The sequence below is a fragment of the Alnus glutinosa genome, chromosome 9 (assembly GCF_958979055.1).
Source record: "Alnus glutinosa chromosome 9, dhAlnGlut1.1, whole genome shotgun sequence".
Classification (NCBI taxonomy): Eukaryota; Viridiplantae; Streptophyta; class Magnoliopsida; order Fagales; family Betulaceae; genus Alnus; species Alnus glutinosa.
Window position 1 is genome coordinate 19690777 of NC_084894.1, and position 19614 is coordinate 19710390.

Here is a 19614-nt window from a genome sequence, read left to right on the forward strand (position 1 = left end):
GTGCCACTGATATATAGTATTATGAGTGATAACTTAGAAGGCTAAATGTGTGTGTGCTGTAAAAAGTGCATGTATGTGTGTTGTTGAGTTAAAATGAACTGTGTGTGAGTAAGTTTGGAGTGTAAGGGGTTGTGGGTGAAAAGAAAAATGAATAAAGAGTGCTTGTGATTTAATTCCAACATGTGTGTATTGACAGTGAGGTATTTTCCAAAGGAAGAAATAAAGGTGTGAATGTAATGTTTGAGACATTATTTAATAATTAGAGTATAAAATTTGAGTAAATGATTAATTAAAATTATTTTAGTGCCATTAAAAATACAAGAGAATATTATTAAAGTCTAAAAAGAAAAAGAAAAAGAAAATAGCAATCAGAAAATAAATTAGAAAATAAATAAAATAAAATAAGAAAAGAATGAAATAGAAAAGAAGAATCCGAAAGTGGGAGAAAAAAAAAATAAAAAAATGAAAAGGAAAAGTCAAAAGAAGAAAGAAGTTTTTAAAATAAAATAAAATAAAATAAAAATTACATGTGGGGCGACTTGCCCCCACACTCAAATAAAATGGCCACTTGGCCATTTAAAGCATGATGGCCAAATGGCCATTAAAAAGAAAAGAAAAGAAAAAAGTAAATAAATGATGAAGGGCCATGCGGCCCTTCCTCAAACAAAAATGAAAAGAGGCAGTAGCCTCTGCCTCTTTTCGTTCCAATAGAATATTTCTCTCATTTTCTTTGATCTACGAAAATTCAACCGTCCAAACTCAAATTTGATTTCGGAAACGTGAAGCCTGATCTACGTTTCTACCGATTGGTTTGAGGATTTGTTGTATGGAGCTTGTTAAACACTCTCCAAATGTTGGATTTACATTTGGTGAAATTTTTGGTGAGCTTTCCTAACCCTAACTTTTGAATATTTAATTTTAATTAAGTTTTTTATGTGATTAACCCTTAGTAAAAGCTATTGGGTTAATAATATTGTGTTTGGGGTAGTGTTTTATAAATTATGATTTAAGTTTAGATACCCTAATTTGATAGGTTAAACTAATTTGGGGTTTTTAAGTGATTAAAATCTAGATGATTAAATTATGCTAATAAGTTAGTAATTGTTGTAAAAAGATTAATGAACATAATATTAGAGTTAATGATATTGAGAAAATGTTAGTGAGAAATTATTTAGAGATTAGTGAATATAATTTTAGGGCTAATATTATTATAAAAGTGTTAATAAAAAATAATTTAAGGCTTAGTGAAATTAATTACAGGTTAATAATTAATATTATGAGTAAATAATTAAATAGTGATTTTAATATCTAACCCTTAGTAAATACTCTGGGTTAGTATTGTTTGAATTTTAATTAGTGTTTAGGATTTATGGGTAGGCGTTTGGAACCCTTAAAATATTATGAGTAAATAATTAAATAGTGATTTTAATATCTAACCCTTAGTAAATACTCTGGGTTAGTATTGTTTGAATTTTAATTAGTGTTTAGGATTTATGGGTAGGCGTTTGGAACCCTTAAAATATTATGAGTTTTCAATGGGTTAGCTCTTGAGCAATTTAAGAGCTAAATGTGAGTTCAATATTAGAAGTTGTCAATAATGTGCAATGTATTGTTTTTACAGTGATGCATTGCATGGTGGTGTCTAGGGGACCTAGTGCTTAATATCCGCGCAGCCAAGGTGAGTATTCTACTCACTGAGAAACTATTATTTTTATGTATTATAGATTTGCAAAATATATATGTTGTTTTATAAATATGAACCAACTGTATGTTGAATATATCTATTTTGGATGATTTGAGTACTTTTGAATATCTTGAAATTATAATGATGTTGAAGTATGTATATAATATGTAGAGTTCGAATGAATTGTGTGACGGTACGTGGTGGTTGGGGATTTTGTAGACTAGGGTTGCATTGTAAATGATTGAGATTTTTAGTGTGAGTTATAAAGTGGGGACATGATGCATTGCGTACTTAATGGCACAACTTTGGACCCGGTGATTTGAGTCTGGGACTCAATGATATGAGTATGGGACTCGGTAATTTGAGTCTAGGACTCGATGATATGAGTCTAGGACTCGGCGATTTGAGTTTGGGACTCGATAATTTGAGTCTGGGACTCAATTTCTTGAGCCAGGGGCTTTGAGGACATTGCATATGCATACATATATCATGCTGTATTTGTGTGTGCTGTTTTTATGATATATATTTCTTGTTGCATGATTTAAAGGCATCGAGCCTTAATATACCTAGATTGCACGCTACTGGATTGGGTGATGTAAGTGTCTTGCGACACGAAGTTACCTACATCTAGCAATGCTGTTTCTTTGTATTGCTGAGTAATATGCCATTGTTTTATGCTTGATGTACCTAGATTGTACGCTACTGGATTGGGTAATGTAAGTGTCTTTTGACATGAAGTTACCTACATTTGGCAATTTTGTTTCTTTGTACATTTGAGCCGCCATTGTTTTATGCTTGATGTACCTAGATTGTACGCTACTGGATTGGGTAATATAAGTGTCTTTTGACATGAAATTATCTACATCTGGCAATGATGTTTCTTTGTACATTTAAGACACCAAATACAAAAGTTTTATAGTAGGTAAGAATGTATGTAGTTGCTTCCAAGGTGGGATGACTGGAACTTCTATATATGTTCGCAGCTACATAGTATGCTTTAAATGTTTTCTATTAGTCGATGTTTGCTATATCAGCTATGGGGATTTTCAAACAAAAGTTTATAAATTGGTAGCTGTTATAGTGTATGCGTGACTAAAAATGAAAAGTTGGTTGTTTGCGAAAACTCAGTGAATAGTATACCTCTACGGTCTTAGTGTATTTATTTATGCTAAGGCGGTGGGCTCATAATTCCTCCTGTGCGGATGCGGCAACCCCCGCAACCGTGCAGACATTGATGCTTTGGTTGCAGGTTCTACGGATATAGATATTGACTCGTTCACCTAGCGTATGGGATGCTATGATTGGAGCACATCGCGACAGTCATAAATCACGGACTTATGGGTAGTCCGTATTTTAGATATTTTATTTATGGCTCGTGTCCTACGTGGTTTACGTATTTGCTGTATTTTGATATGTAATTATAGTAAAATGATTTGTAAGCTTTAATCAGTTAGACATGTAAATAGCTCTTGTTGTTGATAACAGTTATGTATTAGATGTATTTCCGCTATTGATATGTGTTTCGCTGCACATTGATATTTTTATTCCGCTGTGTTAGATGTAACTCTGAATATCAGGTACATATTATGGAACATATACGTTATGTTGGCTAAGCGACAAGTAGTCGTGCCATTGTGAAGATCCATTTATGTATGTTTTTTTTAAAAAAAAAAAAAAAAAAAAAAAAAAAAAAAAAAAAAGGTCGTCACAATGAATGCATGTGGGTTGTGAGGATGAGTGAAATATGTGTATAACTGTGTGTCAAACGGGTGTATGTGTAGACTTGTGTATTTGATAAAAAGGCGGAAGATTATGTGTGCGCTTAGTTAAGTGACACTTGTATTCTTGTTTTAAACTTAAATGTCCGTTATGTAAATATATATATATATATATATCTAAGCAAGTATTTTTAAAAGAAGATATATTTTTGGGAAGAGAGAATAATTCTAGTAGCACTATTATAATATTAATGTGGACATTTGGTGTAAAATAAAACTAAATCAAAATAAAATAAATATAAGGTTATACTTATTATATTTAAATCTGTAGCCGTTGTAATGAAAGAATAACCTCTAATAAATAGGTGAAGTAGTAGTAATGTCTTTCACTAATTTAATATTATTACATGATTGTAATTATGTAGTTGTAGAGGAAAATCTTTGGAGCAGAAATAGTAAGTATCTTTATACTTACTAAGGACAAGCTGATAGATTTTTCCTATAATATTATGTCTACTGCTTTAAACTTTCAGACATTATTGCGAAATTAATTCTAAGATGGAAAATGGCTCAACAAGGAAGTAATCTGCACAGTCTGGCACTGAAAAGGCAATTTCCTGAAGAAGGAAAGCATCTGGAAGAATTTACAGCTCTGCAAAAGTGGTTTTCCCTAGCGCCCGTCCGGACGGCCAGAGGAAGCATCCGGACGCCCTACAATGTTCGATGAAGTGTCCGAACAGCTCAGCAAACATTGAAGTCAGGGAGCACATGTTTGCATCAGTGTCTGGACAGCCCAGCAAACACCTAGACTCGAGAGTACCTGTTTGATGATGTGTTTGAACAGAAATGCAATGTCTGCAAACAGTAGAAAACAACATGCAACCGTCCGGACGCTAGGGCTATGCCGTCCAGAAGCGCTACTGAAGACTTCTGAAGAAAGTGTGTTATTTGAAGTCGGTTGCTGCTTGACGTCCGGACGCCCACTGTCCAAGTTCGGACGCTGCCTAGAAGAAATCCACATCAGTGTTGATTTAGGGTTCTGAAGCCTATAAATAGAGGTCACTATGCTGTGTTATTGTAAGAAGCATTGAGTATCAATCTCCCATAGGTAAGGAGTATCATATAAACTCCATTGTGCTAAAAGAGGATGTTTAGGCAGAAATTATTAGATTTGCTAGCTCTCTTAGAATTTTATTTGTGTGATTTGATCAATCCATTGAAGTCTAGTTTAGGGAGGAACCCTAAGCTAAAAGAGTCCATTGAAGACCCCTTCAGACAGAAGGTCTGGTTGGGAAGTGTTCACGTATAGGTACGTGTCAGATTTAAATGTATGACTACTGCATCAGAAGTATGTGAATACAAGTGCTTTGTAACTAGCTTTGTCTTCTGAATAGTGAATTTCATGGGTTTGGCTGCCCCGGAGTGGTTTTTCTTTTGATAAGAGTTTCCACTTCGTCAACAAAATATTTGTCTCTTTTAAATTCCACATTTAAATATTTTGTTGCACAATTGATCACACACACGTGTTAAATTAGGAGTTACATAGTTTATTTTTCAAATTGCGTTGAGATCAAAGCTTGAAAGGAAGCACCAGATTGGAAATCAATGAATTAAAAATAAATAATAAATAAAATGATCTATTAAAAAATCAAGTTTGGATCACATCAATGTATAATTCTGATTACAATATCAAATTCAAAAATTTAAAACAAATTAAATGCATAATTAGAGAGCCATAAATACGAAATGTGATTTTATAATGTAAATTTAACTTGAAATTAATATAAAGTTTGTTCTTAAATAGAGACCGGCCACTACAACTTTGCAGAAGAAGAAGCCCAAAGGTCCTTGGAAAAAATTAAAGAAAAAAGTAAATTGTTTGATTAAGATAAAACAAACTCCATACATCCATGGGTGCAAATTTTAAAACTAACCCGTGATTTTGTATTATAGGGGATCACATAATTTATGTAAAAATTGTCAAAGGCCCTCTGAAATTATGTTGTTTCACGTATAAAGACAGCACAAACATACAACATGTAGAGAGAAGAGGAATGTTTGTTACCTCTTTGGGGGTAGTACAGCCAATAGTTAATCAAATGGTTTTGATGGGGAACCCTTTTGAAATTTTACACTAACCTGAGCAAGGCCTTTCAAATTAATCTGACACAAATAGTGAATCGTAGCATGGGTAAAACTTGTATGGTTTTCATTTTCTTTCTTTTCACTTTTGGGTATAATCCTTTCATTGTTTTATCAGGTACCACAATATATAAGCAAATATGGTTGTGATCTAATGCAGGTCAAATAAAAAAATTTCAGATCTGGGACGAAAAGAAACATAACAGCCTCTACCATATTATTTTATTTTATTTTATTTTTTTTATCAGGGTATCACAGTTCACCTATAGTCAAACAGTACCTCGGGATGGCTAGCCCACACACAGTGGTGGCACTTACAGAGCATAGTGACCCAGTCAGGATCTCCAGACTAATCCCCAACCCAACCCCTGACTTAAACGTAGGCTATACTCGGGTAGCTAGCCCCAGTAGGAGGCAGAACCTTTAGGATTCGAATCTAGGATCAAAAAGAAGAAATGCCCTACCGTCCCAGGTCCTAACCATCAAGCCACCCCTTGGGGTATAACAGCCGTTACGATTCCTCTCATGCTTTATAAAATAACTACTTGGGACAAACAATAGCAAACATAAAGTTCCCGCGAATATTTGGTAGGGTGGAGGGGTGGGATGGATACCTTTGCATAAAGGTGCAAACATGAACTTAATTATGTAACACACTAAACTCAAAAATCCTCATTTCATGAAAAATGCTTGCTAAATTGAGAAAAGAATAGTTAGAAGTGGTTGTTTGTTTTGCAGAAAACTAAAACGTTTCACTCAAGGCACATTTTACAAAATAATTTAACTAATCTAAACCCAATTTTAGCAAAAAGGAGGTACACTTATCAGTTTAATGGAATGCCACTTGTCTCAATGTTATGCATTCCTTTGAATGATTCCCCGTATTATTACTTACTAAGTTGTAGACTTGCGCTTATATCTTTTCCATCTATTAAACATGTATTGTTTTATAGTTGGACCAGCCTAAGATGTTGAATTCAAGATGGACCTTGAAGCAAGTTTGGCGTAGTGATATCGATACAGTTATGCTTGAGGACTAATCGCAGGATTTTGAAAGTTGCTCATGGTAATTAGTATTTTTGGGTGATATTTTAGGCTTAGCATTGGAGGCTCGACTGTGTATTAAGGTTTAGTTTAGATCTTTTATATCGATGATTTGTTTAGTGTGGTTTTAGTTATGTAATGACTCTTAGTAAATGTTCTAGTTGTAATTAATGTTGATATAATATTTTAGATTTTCACTGCGTATTATTCTCTATTTGAAAAGTAGAGATCCATGAGTCTTATTCCTTATGGAATGGGACTGAGAGGCGAACCATAAAGTTAATTACCAGTTAATTAATTTATTGGGGCATTACAATAACATGGTCTACAAATAAGTGTAATTTGTTTTTCCTACCATTTGCCAACTTTTTGATCGTCTTAGATGTCTTGGTCTTTGGTAAGTCCATGTATACGTTCATTACTATCATCGTCATACTTATAATACAAAATAGAAGATCCTTATACTTGTACCGTAAGTACAATTTTAGTATATTGGTAATATCTCAAAAGCACAAGAGGTCTACATCTAGACTCTCTATGGTTATCACATCTCCTCCTATATATTTCATTTGTGGAATAGACAAAGACCCATGATGGTAAATAATGAGATCAATAGCTCCTGCAGTCATTTCTGCACCATGATAGTAAACAGGTAATTAAGACAAATGCATATATAGACTACAAAAACACATGCACTCACACTCGAACGCAGTCAACACATGCACTCAAACTCACACATCACACGTGCACAAAAAGAAAATGTTCTGCTCCTCAAATTTTTATCTCAAAAAATGATTTTCAAAGTAAAACCTAGGTTCAAAAAAATAAAGTTATTAAATCACAGTGGGGAAAAAAACATTTAAACCCTTACAGTTAAATTACAAACGTTTGTGACCACGTAATCCAACGCTTTTCAATCCGTGATTCTCCATTGCTTAATGAAGATTTCAACTAACTTTCTTTCAATCCAAGCAATGAAAAAGTATAAAAGATTCACAGAAGTCAAAGGGTACGTACACACAATCTTCTTCAATCGACCTTTCTGTGTCATTCGAAAGAATTCCAAATCTTGAACCAAAAATATGCGTCTGCAAAACTTCCTGAAAACCCTCAAAACCGTTAAAAGAAGCCACCGTCCAAACCTATCCCCTAAACCCAACCAAGCAATAACAGAAATCATCTCCAAAACCCTAAACCCCTCAGCTCCCAACGCCTTCCTCTCCAATCTCAACCCCACCACGCTTCTCCATATTCTCACAGACCCAGATCTTAAATCCTCGAAATGCTTGCGTTTCTTCGACTTTCTCCTTCAAAATCAATCTCTCATATCCTTCAAGCCTGACCTGGAATCCCACTTGACCCTAATTTGCCGGCTTCTTAGGGAGAGAAGGTTTTCGGATGCTGAGAAAACTATCAAATCTGTCTCGGTTGGCGAAAATTCCAGGTACCCATTCTCTGTTCTTGCTCCTGCAGTTGGGAATTGCTGCAATGATCCAAAAGTCATGGCAAAGTTTTTCAATTCTATGCTTAAGGTTTATTCTGATTGTAAAATGCTCGGCGGAGTTTCGGAAGTTTTCGATTATATGAAAAACAATGGAATTGGGATCGATGAGAAGACTTGTACCGTACATTTACTTGCCCTTAGAAGTTCCGATAATGTACAATTGGGTTTGGACTTCTTCTATCGAATGGTAGAGTCGGGTATTGAGGTTTCTGTGTATTCTTTGACAGCGGTGGTGGATGGGCTGTGCAGGAGTGGAAATGTCAAGAGGGGGAGGGAGTTGGTGGAGGAGATGAGTGGTGGAGGAATTAAACCCAATGTTGTTACTTTCAATGTAATGGTAGATTCTTGTGCTAAGAGATGGAATCTTGAGGAGTTGGATATGGTTTTGCTTTTGATGGAGAAGGAAGGGGTGGCATTCAATGATCACACATACAAAAGTTTGGTCGATGGGTTCACGAGTTGTGGCAAGGTCGACGAAGCCAAAAGGTTGGTTTTGGAGATGCATGATAAAGGTTTAAAAGTGGATACGTATTTGTACAATTTGATAATTAATGGGTATTGTAGATTGGGGTCTATGGACGGTGCAATTTACCTGTTCGATGAAATGACCCACAGAAGTGCTTTTCCTAATGCTGATACGTACTGGGCTCTGATAAGTGGTCTTTGCAAGGCTGGAGAAATGGGGCTGGCAATGGCATACATGAATGAGATGCAGACCAAAGGGATAGAACTAGACGACATCATGTTTAATACGTTGATTGATGACTTTTGCAACATAGGGATGGTCGTTCAAGCATTTGAGTTGCAAGTTTTGATGGAGAAGAAAGGATTAATTGCTGATTTAACTGTGTGTGGGAAGATAGTGAGTGGGTTATGTACGTTGAATCGGGCCGAGGAAGCAAAGAGGCTACTGAACTTGATGGTTAAAAGGGGTGCAACCCCCGAAATTGCGAGATTCACTACTTGAATTGATATTGAAGATAGACATCTTTGCGCAATGGAGGATTTTTTTTAGAAGCATATCCTTATGGGGAGATGGGGGATAATTTTCCTTGAATAAGTAATGCTATGCGTCTTATCACCCCAAAGCTTATTTGGCGTGGTCCACATCACGCTATATAAGCTTTGAGTAATGTTTTTTGCACAACTCTCACACAATTTTTACATAATTCTAACAATTTTTTTTTTAATTTTTTATTTTTATGATCAACTATTGGATTTGTTTTCCTACGTGTGGGCTCTAAATATTTAATGGTTGATATTAAAAAAAAAAAAAAAAAAAAAAAAAAAAAAAAAAAAGGTTAGAGTTGTTCAAGAAACATTACTCATAAGCTTTGGACTGATGGAGGATAATGTGGTGATGTATAGTCTTACTCGCTCTGGAAAAGCTAGAATATAGTGGTATTAGTCTTATGAATAAGAGTGTCCTGAAATATTTATTTGCACCATTTCTTTACCTCTATTTATTTCGGATAAAAAGACTTGAACAAGTGTAAAAATTAAAAATAAATATAATAACTTTGAACCTATGTTGCCCTTATATAAAATAACGAACATGGAGTTTTTGGGCCAGCCATGAAAGGTTATTACACGAGCAGCATCCAAGGGCTTATTACACTACATTCAATCATCATCTATTCCCGGCACCCTCCTCTTCCGTGCCGCAGCCAACATACAAGCAGTTGTGGACGTCAAAGTTTTTGCAATATAAAGGTGCCATTGTTGCCACCTTTCCTTGGGTTAGGTGGAGGATATTCATTTTATACATAGCTGGAGTTTGTCATCTAATTACATGGCTCGTGAAATCTGCGGAGGTTTAAGGTTGCTGCTGTAGGAGAGAGGGTTTTTTTTTTATTATTTTTTTTTATTTTTGAGTACAAAGTGATCAAAGAAAAACTAAGTTAGGGAACATAGAAAGTAGAGGGGGAATCTTTCCCATTACATGAAGGAAAATAGCTAGGTAAAGAGGATAGGATGAGAATGCATCCAGAATGAAGTCTGGTTGCGGTCCAATTTGCCATATGATAGGCACAGAAGTTTGCACTTCAATTAACATGACTAGCCATCTAGCTAGTTGTGGAATGAATGATAACATGAATATGGAAAATAGTAAATGAAATTCTCTAATCTTGTGTGAGAGTAGGCTGTTGTAAAACCAAAGTGACATTGAGTGAATTACCTTTTATGATAAAAGAAGATATTTGTAAGGAGATTGCCAATTCAACAGCTAGTTATGCAGTAAAAGCCTCACCATAAATTGTGGAGCAAGGAGAACTGATAAGGGAAATACACCTAATAATAGAACCATTTGAATCTCTGCAGACTGCTGCCTGTGCTGAAAAAGAATTTCTAATGGCTGTATCATAATTGATCTTAAAATAAGGATAGGAGGGACGCTTCTAAACCTCTTTGAGAATAACTTGTTTTGATTCCATGCAGAATGATGCTCTAGAACAATCCTATTAATAGTAGTAGAAATGACGAGTGTATCAGGAATAAGATCATCACGGTGAGTTTTATTCCTGACAAACCAAATATAATAACAAGCTATAGTCGCAAAAATTTGAAACATATGAGCCTCATACTAAGGATTCCAAGCATGTTGTGAGATCTTAATGGAATAAGTGGCCCTCAACTACATAGGAAAAGGATAGTTTGATCTTTGATGCTAGGCTTTGCTTGGTGATATCAGATTTTCCAGATATCTCTGTTTCTTTTTTTCTTTTCTTTTTTTCAATAATGTGAAATTAAGAAGTACTGAATGATTGTCTTTAGCCAACCTAAATCCTGATTGGTACTTTGGTAAAAAATTGCTCCGCGACCCTGCAAATCCGTGGCATTATAGATCATAACGGGTTGAATAATGCCACTATTTACCCATGTTATATCCGGACATAATTTAAGTAACTTATAATGCCAACTACTTGAAAAAAAAATTATAAATTATAAACTACTTAAAATGAGTAATGTACTTAAGAGTACCAAAGTTTATTCCATAGGCAAAATGACAGTATATTTGAAAGAAAAATGCTAGATACTACAATTCTATCCAATATTCATCTAACAAGACAAAAAAAAAATAAAAAAAATAAAAAAAAAATAAAAAAAAAAAAGGAAAAAAAGAAAAGAAAGAAGAAGATCAAATAGTTGATTTGGAGTGCCATGTCAACATTGTTAGACAATTGTAAGATAAAAATATAGTATCTAGCATTACTAAAAAAAAAAAAAATTCAATGGTTGATTTGGTGTGCCACATCAACATTATTGAATAATTGTAAAATAAAAATATAATATCTAGCATCACTCTATTTGAAACTAACCACGAGCCTCTTTTGCATTTGTAATGCAGAAACGCTGTTGAGAAGAATTGAGCCGCAATCAGAGCAGCACTTTTACCTACTGAGAATCAGAACATTTTCATTTCATGTATATTTTTCTTAGTGTCCCACACCTCCAAAGTTGCCAAACCAATCCCAACCACCAAAGACCCCCATATACCAGACGCCTAAAACAAAATAACTTATGCTTTTTTAACTATTTGTTTTTCCTTTTGCTCCATGAGTAAACCTATACATGGTATATTTCCAATGTAAACTAGGAGAAATAAGGAATCAGTATTACCCCTTCTTCATGGAAGGATCGCCAAGTATTTCCTCTTCCCGTTCATCTGCAGTCTCTTTCCACTCTTTGGAATCACCTTCCACAAGAGTTGGATCTATTTCAATGTTGGTAGTGAGTGGGCCTTGTGGGGTTCCAAAAAGTGTAGTGAATATCTGTCTATGGCATTCATCACAAAAGTAGACGTAAGTAAAATGACCCTCATATGGGAGCTTATGTACTGCAACTCCTGGTAGAATCCGGTGCACAAAATCAGTCATTGATGGCGGGACCACTGTATCATCCATTCCCTGTAAAACAATGGATATTTTTTCTTTCAGATTAACAAAAAAGGATCTAAAAAAAAAAAAATGTATTGATAGCAAATACATGATACCTCCAAATAAAAAATAATAGGGTTAAATATATAAAAGCCCCCCAAACTACCACCCTTTCTCCGGATGGCCCCCCAAACTACCAATGCTTAGATTCTGGCCCCCCAAACTACCACTTTCTGATTTTTTGGCCCCATCCGTTCATTTATGCCGTTAATTTTAAACAGAATTCCGAAAATACCCCTCCTACACTTTGAAATTCTCACGGTTAAGGGAGGGGTATTTTCGGGTTTTTGTCCAATTTCCGTTAGAATTAACGGCATAAATAGACGGATGGGGCCAAAAAATCAAAAAGTGGTAGTTTGGAGGGCCAAAATCTAAGCATTGGTAGTTTGGGGGGCCATCCGGAGAAAGGGTGGTAGTTTGGGGGGCTTTTATATATTTAACCCAAAATAATACATCTATTCAAGGTTCTGTTTGATTTCACAGAAAAAATATAAAAAAATAAAAAATAAAAAATTCTTGGCTTAAGAATCGTTTTCTATCAGTTTAAGTAGCATAAGCCTTTTTTTCTTTTAGAATTTTTGCAAAAGTTGTTTTAATGTGTTCTATCAGCATCAGAGCAAGTCAACTACAATAGTTATTTCCAAGTAACTGATCTTGTTCTTATCTCCTCAACTTATCAAATAAGGTAAACTACATCCATCAAATGTCTCTAGATACAGCAAGTCTGCAGCGACGAATAAGCGGACCATAAGCCAAACATGTCCCAAGCTATCTTAAGAGTGCTAAAGCATTAAAATATAAACCTGCTGAAACAAAGATGGAGAGAATGGAGACGTCACTAACCTGCCATATGTGTATTGGGCCAAGGAAGCCTGTGTATTCCTCTTTAGGTTCAGTGAGTATAGCCTTGAGCCAATTAAGCATGCCTTTCCCTCGCTGTTTCTTTTGTAACTTAAGATCTGCAAGGCTGAAACCCCAATTTGAGACCTGTAACACAGCTTCCTCCACAAAGGGTTTTGTATTTCCCTGCCTAATTGATTCTTCCACATCCCTTTGCCAGAATTCTTCATAGAGTGGGTCTTCTATCAAAGCTCTATCCTAGAAAGATCAGTAATATCCTCGATAAGGAGTTATACAAGTAAACAAAAATTTCAATGGGACATCTCAAAGAATATGAAAATGTTAACATTTAAAAATGGGAACCAATCTACTGAACAGTCAGATAGCTCTGGATAAATTCAAGTACATACTATGCCAAAGGTGTTGCACCATTTTCTCCAACTAATTGGAAGCAGCAGCATAAATGCTCTATTACCATACAGCATATCAGAGGTATTGTGTATTCTCAACATAAATCTCCAGCACAATACCTGACCTCTTCTATCACCCCCCTTTTCTTTTCTTTTTTAATCAATCTTTTTCTTTTTCTTTTTCTTTTTTTAATAAAGACCTTTTTTTTCATCAACCTTTAAAAGCAGTCACTCCTTGCTGGCATTCCCTTAGCTCTATACCAAGGCATCCTTCTTATCTATTCAAACAGCACAAAGGCTGAACTCACTTATAGAAGAACATGCCAAGAATTCTCGGCCACATACAACTTTCCTTCCAATATCTAGAAAGTAATTTGTTTTAACTGAAATTGTAAAAGCACCTTACAGGAAACAGGACAGAAGAAGAAGAAAACGAGAGAGAAAACCCATAGCAACCATTAGAAGACATCACAAAATAGAGATGATAATGCGGTCTAATTTGAAGATACATCATCTGAAAGCAATCATGAGTGAAAAAAAAAAAAAAAAATTCTCACCCTCTTTCCCAGTGACAATGACAGCCACTTATCAATCTGATCATGCTTTCCAGACAAGAAGCTTCGACGATAGAAGTAAGAAAGAAAGCTAGGAAACCTCAAAGCTAAAAAGTACATAAATTTCCTCCTTCGTGTCCACTTATCCCAGGTTCCACGTCTCTCTACCTTAGCCATGCATGGATCATATGGATTAACCATTGGAGCAAACATGGCTGCACCTGGTAGAATGTAGAATAAATCTTCATTTCCTCGACAACAAGAATGAGTAATTCATGATGATGGTCATGTGGTGTAAAATTTTCTATTGTATTGATGAACTTAGAAAATATTGGCTTTGTAAATTCATATTATCAACATAGTTATAAAAGTAAAGCGATTTACCATGTCAAACAATTGCATGTTAACATGGGTTACTGAATTTTACCAACACCTTGCCCCTTTTTCATGCAGTTCTTAGTCCAATTCCTTCAAGAGCAGCAAACTTTGGAACCATGTCAACAATATCAAGATTGTCAACAGAATAGGTTGGAATAAGCAGTGCAAATAATCTTTTCACCATACCATGCTAATCACGGTTATGGCCTAAAAGTACTAAATGTTGCCATGTCCTCTGCTGTATTCTTTCATCATCTTTTCTGGGAATCACACAATTCATACAGAGCTTTCAACTAATTAAAATTCTACTCACTTTTTTTTCTTTTTCTTCCCCCCCCCCCCCCCCAATTTTACAACAAAATAACAAAAAGAAAACCACTTTCTTTTCATTTGAGGATTAATAATACTATATTTTAAGTTTTCTTCATGGCAACTGAAATATATCTCACGCAAATATTTTACCCTTTTTCTTTTTTTGGTTCTAAGGAGATATCTTTGACCATATTATTTTCTGTGGTGCAACCAAGGAGAACTTCAAAAAAAGAAAAGAACAAAAAAAAAATCTTATTTCCACCACTTCACCCTGCACCAGGAAAAGCACATTACCGCTACATTGTCTTTATTACATTTCAAAGGGAACAACATCACCAAAAAAATCCAGCATTCAGAAAATCAAAATCCAAGCAATAATTTTTAAGGGAAAATGAAGAGTATGTATCCTCAATGAGAAATAGAGGCAAATGCAAAGTTGCTCTATTCCAACCACTAAAGGATATGTTATAAGAAATTTTCATTCATTCAAAGAGAGTGTTGTTGGTTTGTGAGGTTCCACAATCTAGCCAAGCAAAGCTGATTCAAACAAATTTTTGATGGAAATAACGACAGACATAATACCGGCAACTCTATAAGGAATGTATCTGAGTGCAGCCCAAGCATGCATGCTTCCGCTCGAGTATCCCACAACCCAGAACTTGTCATTAATGCCAACAGCATTTGCTAAAAGTAACATGTCCATTGCTGAAGACTTAAGGTTCCTGTTGGGATGAGGATCACTCTCGCCAAAACCAGGAAGATCATATGTTAGCAAGCGAATCCCAAACTCTTCCAGCAGTGAAGCCTTAAGTCCGGGTATTCCTAATTAAAAAGATCATACAGAACCTGAAGAAAATCAAATTTTGTGGAAGAATACATGGCAACAAATGTTACTCAAATAAACAGGCAAGCTGTATGTTTTCAACACTGACTTTTCAAAAAAAAAAAAAAGTTTTAAACACTGTAAATGTACAACCTGCAAGTCTGGAGGAAAGGAAGGTATGTGGAGCAAGCATAGAAAATCTAGCTCTTTCAGCTGAAACACCTTGCTCCTTGTATGCCATGTACCTACCATCCGGAAGCACTATGAGGTTTGCACTAGGAGGATGCAGGTAGACTTTCTTCGGCAATGGGATGGAAGAGGTATCATGTTCGGTACTTAGGTTCAAGGCTGCAGATTAAGTAACCACGTTATCACGGGTTGAAGGATAACATAATAGAAGTACTAAAAGACATATACAAAAGCATACATTAAATATCTTGCAGCATAAATACCAAATAAACTGATATAAACATCTATACAAACAAATATCTTCTGAATAAACAAAATATTCTAAAAGAACCCACGGTAATGCTCAAGAATGATGCAGAGTGTAAGATGCAGGAGAGAAACAAAACACCACGGCTAGAGAAAGGTTTAAAAATAACTTCGGAACAACACAAGCTCCACAAACTTGCATTGAACAGTTATAATTTATTGATTATTTGCATACCATCTATGTTCTATTAAAGACCCAATTACACTTTAGAATAGTCCCTGTAAATCACTCGAGTAAAGAAGTGCACATGAGGCATGAAATGTTGTTTGCTAAGCTCTAGGGCCCAACAGATTACAGGCAGAACCGAAAAGCTATAGAATACATGAACTTCCAATCACTTATCAACAAATCAATTACAAAAATTAATCAGAGCAAGTTTGGTTCAAGGGGCATCAAATTGATTCAAGGAGCTTATTTCCAATCGAGAGCCGAATGGTCAATTTAGTCATCATAAGGATCTCTAATAGCAGCTTTTCTATGCACTCCAGGAGAACATGGAAAGAAATTGAGTTGAAGTTATATAAATATGCTCAGGAAAGAAGAAGAAAAAAAAAAAGAGTTGCGTGTAAGTAAGTCCATGAAAATGACTACGAAAGTATTTCCAGAAACAACATGAAACTAAGAAATGAAAACAACGGGTAAAACTAAATACTACAACATGGTTTTATGTAATGACAAGAAGCAAAATTCTCCAACACTCTGGGATTTGAAGCAAATCTTCCCAAACAATTCGTGCGTACAAGAACAACTGACACTTTATACTAAGCGAGCATTTAATGGCATTTTCCAAAGCAAATCAAATCTCAAACAATCGCAAATCGTCAAAAAAATACCCAAAAATTCTCTATACAAACAACAAACTAAGACGAAGTTCTTTCCTCCAAATCCTCGGAAATCAAAACTCAATTGCTTTCACTTTCCCGCACTTAGTCAAGTACCAAGCAGAGCATATTTTCTTTTCCCAAATTTAAAAATAAAATCTAAAGCTCAAAAAACACTTATTTACAATTTTCACGGTAACCAACCAAAGACATAGCCTGATGTCAATGAACTTAATCCCCCCACTTCTTCTCCAAAACCCCAAACATACCTGCAAATGCAATCGCCAAGACAAAGAATATAACCGCCAAGGCGTGCAAGGGGTCCTTATCCTCTGGCAGGTACTCATTGAACACTCTCAGCTTCTCACAAGCCCATCGCACTCTCCTCCCAACGTACGACGAGCCCTTCCCCAACGTCCTCCCGATGTACGAGTCCTCTCTCAACAGGCTCTGCCGCACTATATCCCTGCACCCCTTCCCGAACTCCACCGACATCTCCGCCGCCGCCTTCACAAACTCGGTTACATGATCCGTCAAGCCCTCCGGCGCCGGAACCTGCCATCCGGCGTCGTTTCGATAACGGCCCGCCGCCATTTTTCTTCCGCACGGTTCTAGAACTGATGCATACAGCGCATGATCATGTGCGTATTGTTATGAATAGCAAGAATTGGAGGCTGAAAAAGGCTTGTGGAAATGGGAGAAGGTAAAGAGGTTGGGAAAAAGCTTGACTCCGACGCAAAGATGGAAAGAGAATTTTCATCGGGAGGGGGGACCAAAAGGGATTGACAAAGGAAGGGGGTAAAAGGCTGGTGAGAAATAGCGGGGATGGACGTGGAAATTCCTGAGGGGAGTGAAAAGGATGTGTTGAGGAAAGAGAGTAGACTCTGGCTCCGGTGGGTGGAGATCGAGATGGACGGTCAGGATTCGTCACGTGGAGAGGCCGTTATGTGAGCGAAAGAGAGTGCTAGCCAATGAGTAATGCTACATGTCATACCCACGTCCCTCTTGTGTCCCTCTAAAAATGAGGTGGCTTTTAAAATCACCATTGAGCTTGTGATTGATCAAAATTGAATTTTGATCACATGGTGATTTTAAAAGCCACATCATTTTTAGAGGGACACAAGATGGACATAAGTATGACGTTTAGAATTACTCTTAGCGAATATCGTTGGGCGTAAAGGGCTGGGTTTTCTGTTCTGTACAGCTGTACTCTCGTTTCTTTGCGCGTGCGTGCGTGCGCTGGCCACGTCAGGCATTCACGTGTAAAATAGTAACTCTTCGCGCCTGTGTAAAATAGTAATTAATTTTTTTTTTAATTTAGATAAATGGTTATAATTTCTACGTATAAACATACGAATTTAAAACAATTCTACATACTATTGTGCAACAATTATAAATTTAAAAAAAAAAAAAAAAAAATGTGTCCGTTGCGATTCTATTTGGGAATTAAACCATTGAGCATTTACGGTTCAACTAGGAATTTAAATTTGAGTAATGCTTCATTTGCGACTATGTGAGCAGTTACCTTTCCGCTTACTCTTTGAGGTGGTATTTTCAAGTCAATTTTTTAAAAAAATTAATTGACGCCCAGTACGATGCGGCATTATTACATAAATTCAATAACAATTTATCCAGGAAAATGATCAAAATATTCACAATGTACAACACCAAGGCACATTAGAATGGGGTCCACACATTGAGTCCCACCCCAATATGCCTTTGTGTTGTGTCATTGTTGTGCACAAAGAGTGTAAGGATTACTCATCATTAATCCAACCTTTTTTTGTGGTGGCGAACTACCTTTTTTCGAAATTTCAAGGGTAATTGTACCACCCTCGAATCCTAGGGGCAGTTTCAGTCACTCGTATAGCTCGCTCTAATTGGTAGTCAGAACAATCAAATCAGGTGGTCTAACAATAATTTTTTTTCCTGACGTGGCACTAAGTAAGGAAGAGGATTGTAAAATGCTAATAGTACTCCGTTTATTTCGATGTCAGTCGTAAAATATTTTTAACAAAATTATTTTTTAGAAAAAAAAAAATTATAATTTTTTTGAAAATATTTTTTAGTGTTTGGCTCCTACGAAAGAATTATCAACGGCAAAAAACCACCGGTTACAAAATTCCAGCGATTGTGGTTGGAATCGGGCAAGACTGGCCAGATTCCGTCACCGATGAGCAAAATTCCAATCAGTTTCACCAGAATCTGGCTACTATTGCCAAATTCCGGCGACAAGGCCAGATTCCGGAACCAATTGGCCGGATTCCAACGACAGTGATCGAAATCCAAAAAAACTTGTCAAATTTTAGCGACAATGGCTAGAATCCGACAGCCAATGTCGTCGGATTCCAATGCCTGGATCCCAAAATCAGGAAACCTTTGGTGCAAATTCGAGTTGCCAACAAACTCCAATGTCCGATGGTAGTGAATTCTCACGAATGTGCGTGCAAAAATTAAGAGTTTAAATTCAAAAAAATTAAATCGTTTTTTCAAAAATTAAAGAGGCTTTTTTTGGTCAAACTAAAAACGATTTATGTTGACCATCATTTTCGGTTGCACTAAACACCAAAAAATTAAATACTGAAAATATTTTTCAGACAATATTTTACGTCCAAATAAACGGAACATAAGTCTAGCATTATTCTTTGATTTTACTTAAAAAAAAAAAAAAAAAAAAGAAAAAGAAAAAAGAAGACAAGTGTTGATACTAAAACTTTTAATTTCGTTATTTCACAATAAAAATCCTTTTGGAATTTTATTTTATTTTATTTTTTTCAATTACGTTGTTGATTTTGAAGAGCGAAGATATTTTACGTAACTCCATCAAGTAGACCAAAAAAGACCACTCCATTTTTGCATTTGCGCTCTCAAGTCTCAATAATTGTGAAGTGATCGAATGAATGTTGTTGTTTCCTACCATTCTACTCTCATCCTATTGGATTAATGTTAC

At 35.8% G+C, this 19614-nt stretch overlaps 2 protein-coding genes and 1 long non-coding RNA gene across 3 annotated transcripts; 2 read left to right on the plus strand and 1 right to left on the minus strand.

Annotated features, from left to right (window-relative positions):
• The first annotated feature begins 605 nt into the window (after positions 1-605).
• On the plus strand, positions 606-3324 carry LOC133878462 (uncharacterized). Its single transcript, XR_009901907.1, has 3 exons — positions 606-881; positions 1622-1678; positions 2913-3324. It is a non-coding gene; the product is annotated as an uncharacterized LOC133878462 (long non-coding RNA).
• A 4267-nt stretch (positions 3325-7591) lies between these two features.
• On the plus strand, positions 7592-9320 carry LOC133877419 (pentatricopeptide repeat-containing protein At2g28050). Its single transcript, XM_062315707.1, has one exon. The coding sequence runs from the start codon at positions 7671-7673 to the stop codon at positions 9057-9059; it is 1389 nt and encodes a 462-aa protein (XP_062171691.1). The 5' UTR covers positions 7592-7670; the 3' UTR covers positions 9060-9320.
• A 2102-nt stretch (positions 9321-11422) lies between these two features.
• LOC133877420 (uncharacterized) lies at positions 11423-17507 on the minus strand. Its single transcript, XM_062315708.1, has 6 exons — positions 16934-17507; positions 15501-15695; positions 15107-15346; positions 13838-14055; positions 12874-13128; positions 11423-12000 (listed from the first exon to the last, which is right to left on the minus strand). Exons 1-6 carry the CDS (start codon positions 17256-17258, stop codon positions 11710-11712), a joined length of 1524 nt encoding a protein of 507 aa, XP_062171692.1. The 5' UTR covers positions 17259-17507; the 3' UTR covers positions 11423-11709.
• Between the last annotated feature and the right edge of the window lie 2107 nt (positions 17508-19614).

What these genes read in the sequence shown, in the direction of transcription:
- LOC133877419 (XM_062315707.1), top strand. Translation starts at nt 7,671, where the DNA reads ATGCGTCTGCAAAACTTCCTGAAAACCCTCAAAACCGTTAAAAGAAGC.
- LOC133877420 (XM_062315708.1), bottom strand. Translation starts at nt 17,258, where the DNA reads ATGGCGGCGGGCCGTTATCGAAACGACGCCGGATGGCAGGTTCCGGCG. An exon ending in CTTGGCGATTGCATTTGCAG is followed by an intron (nt 15,696 to 16,933) that starts GTATGTTTGGGG and finishes CTTAATCTGCAG; the next exon opens with CCTTGAACCTAAGTACCGAA. An exon ending in GCCCAATACACATATGGCAG is followed by an intron (nt 12,001 to 12,873) that starts GTTAGTGACGTC and finishes ATTGTTTTACAG; the next exon opens with GGAATGGATGATACAGTGGT.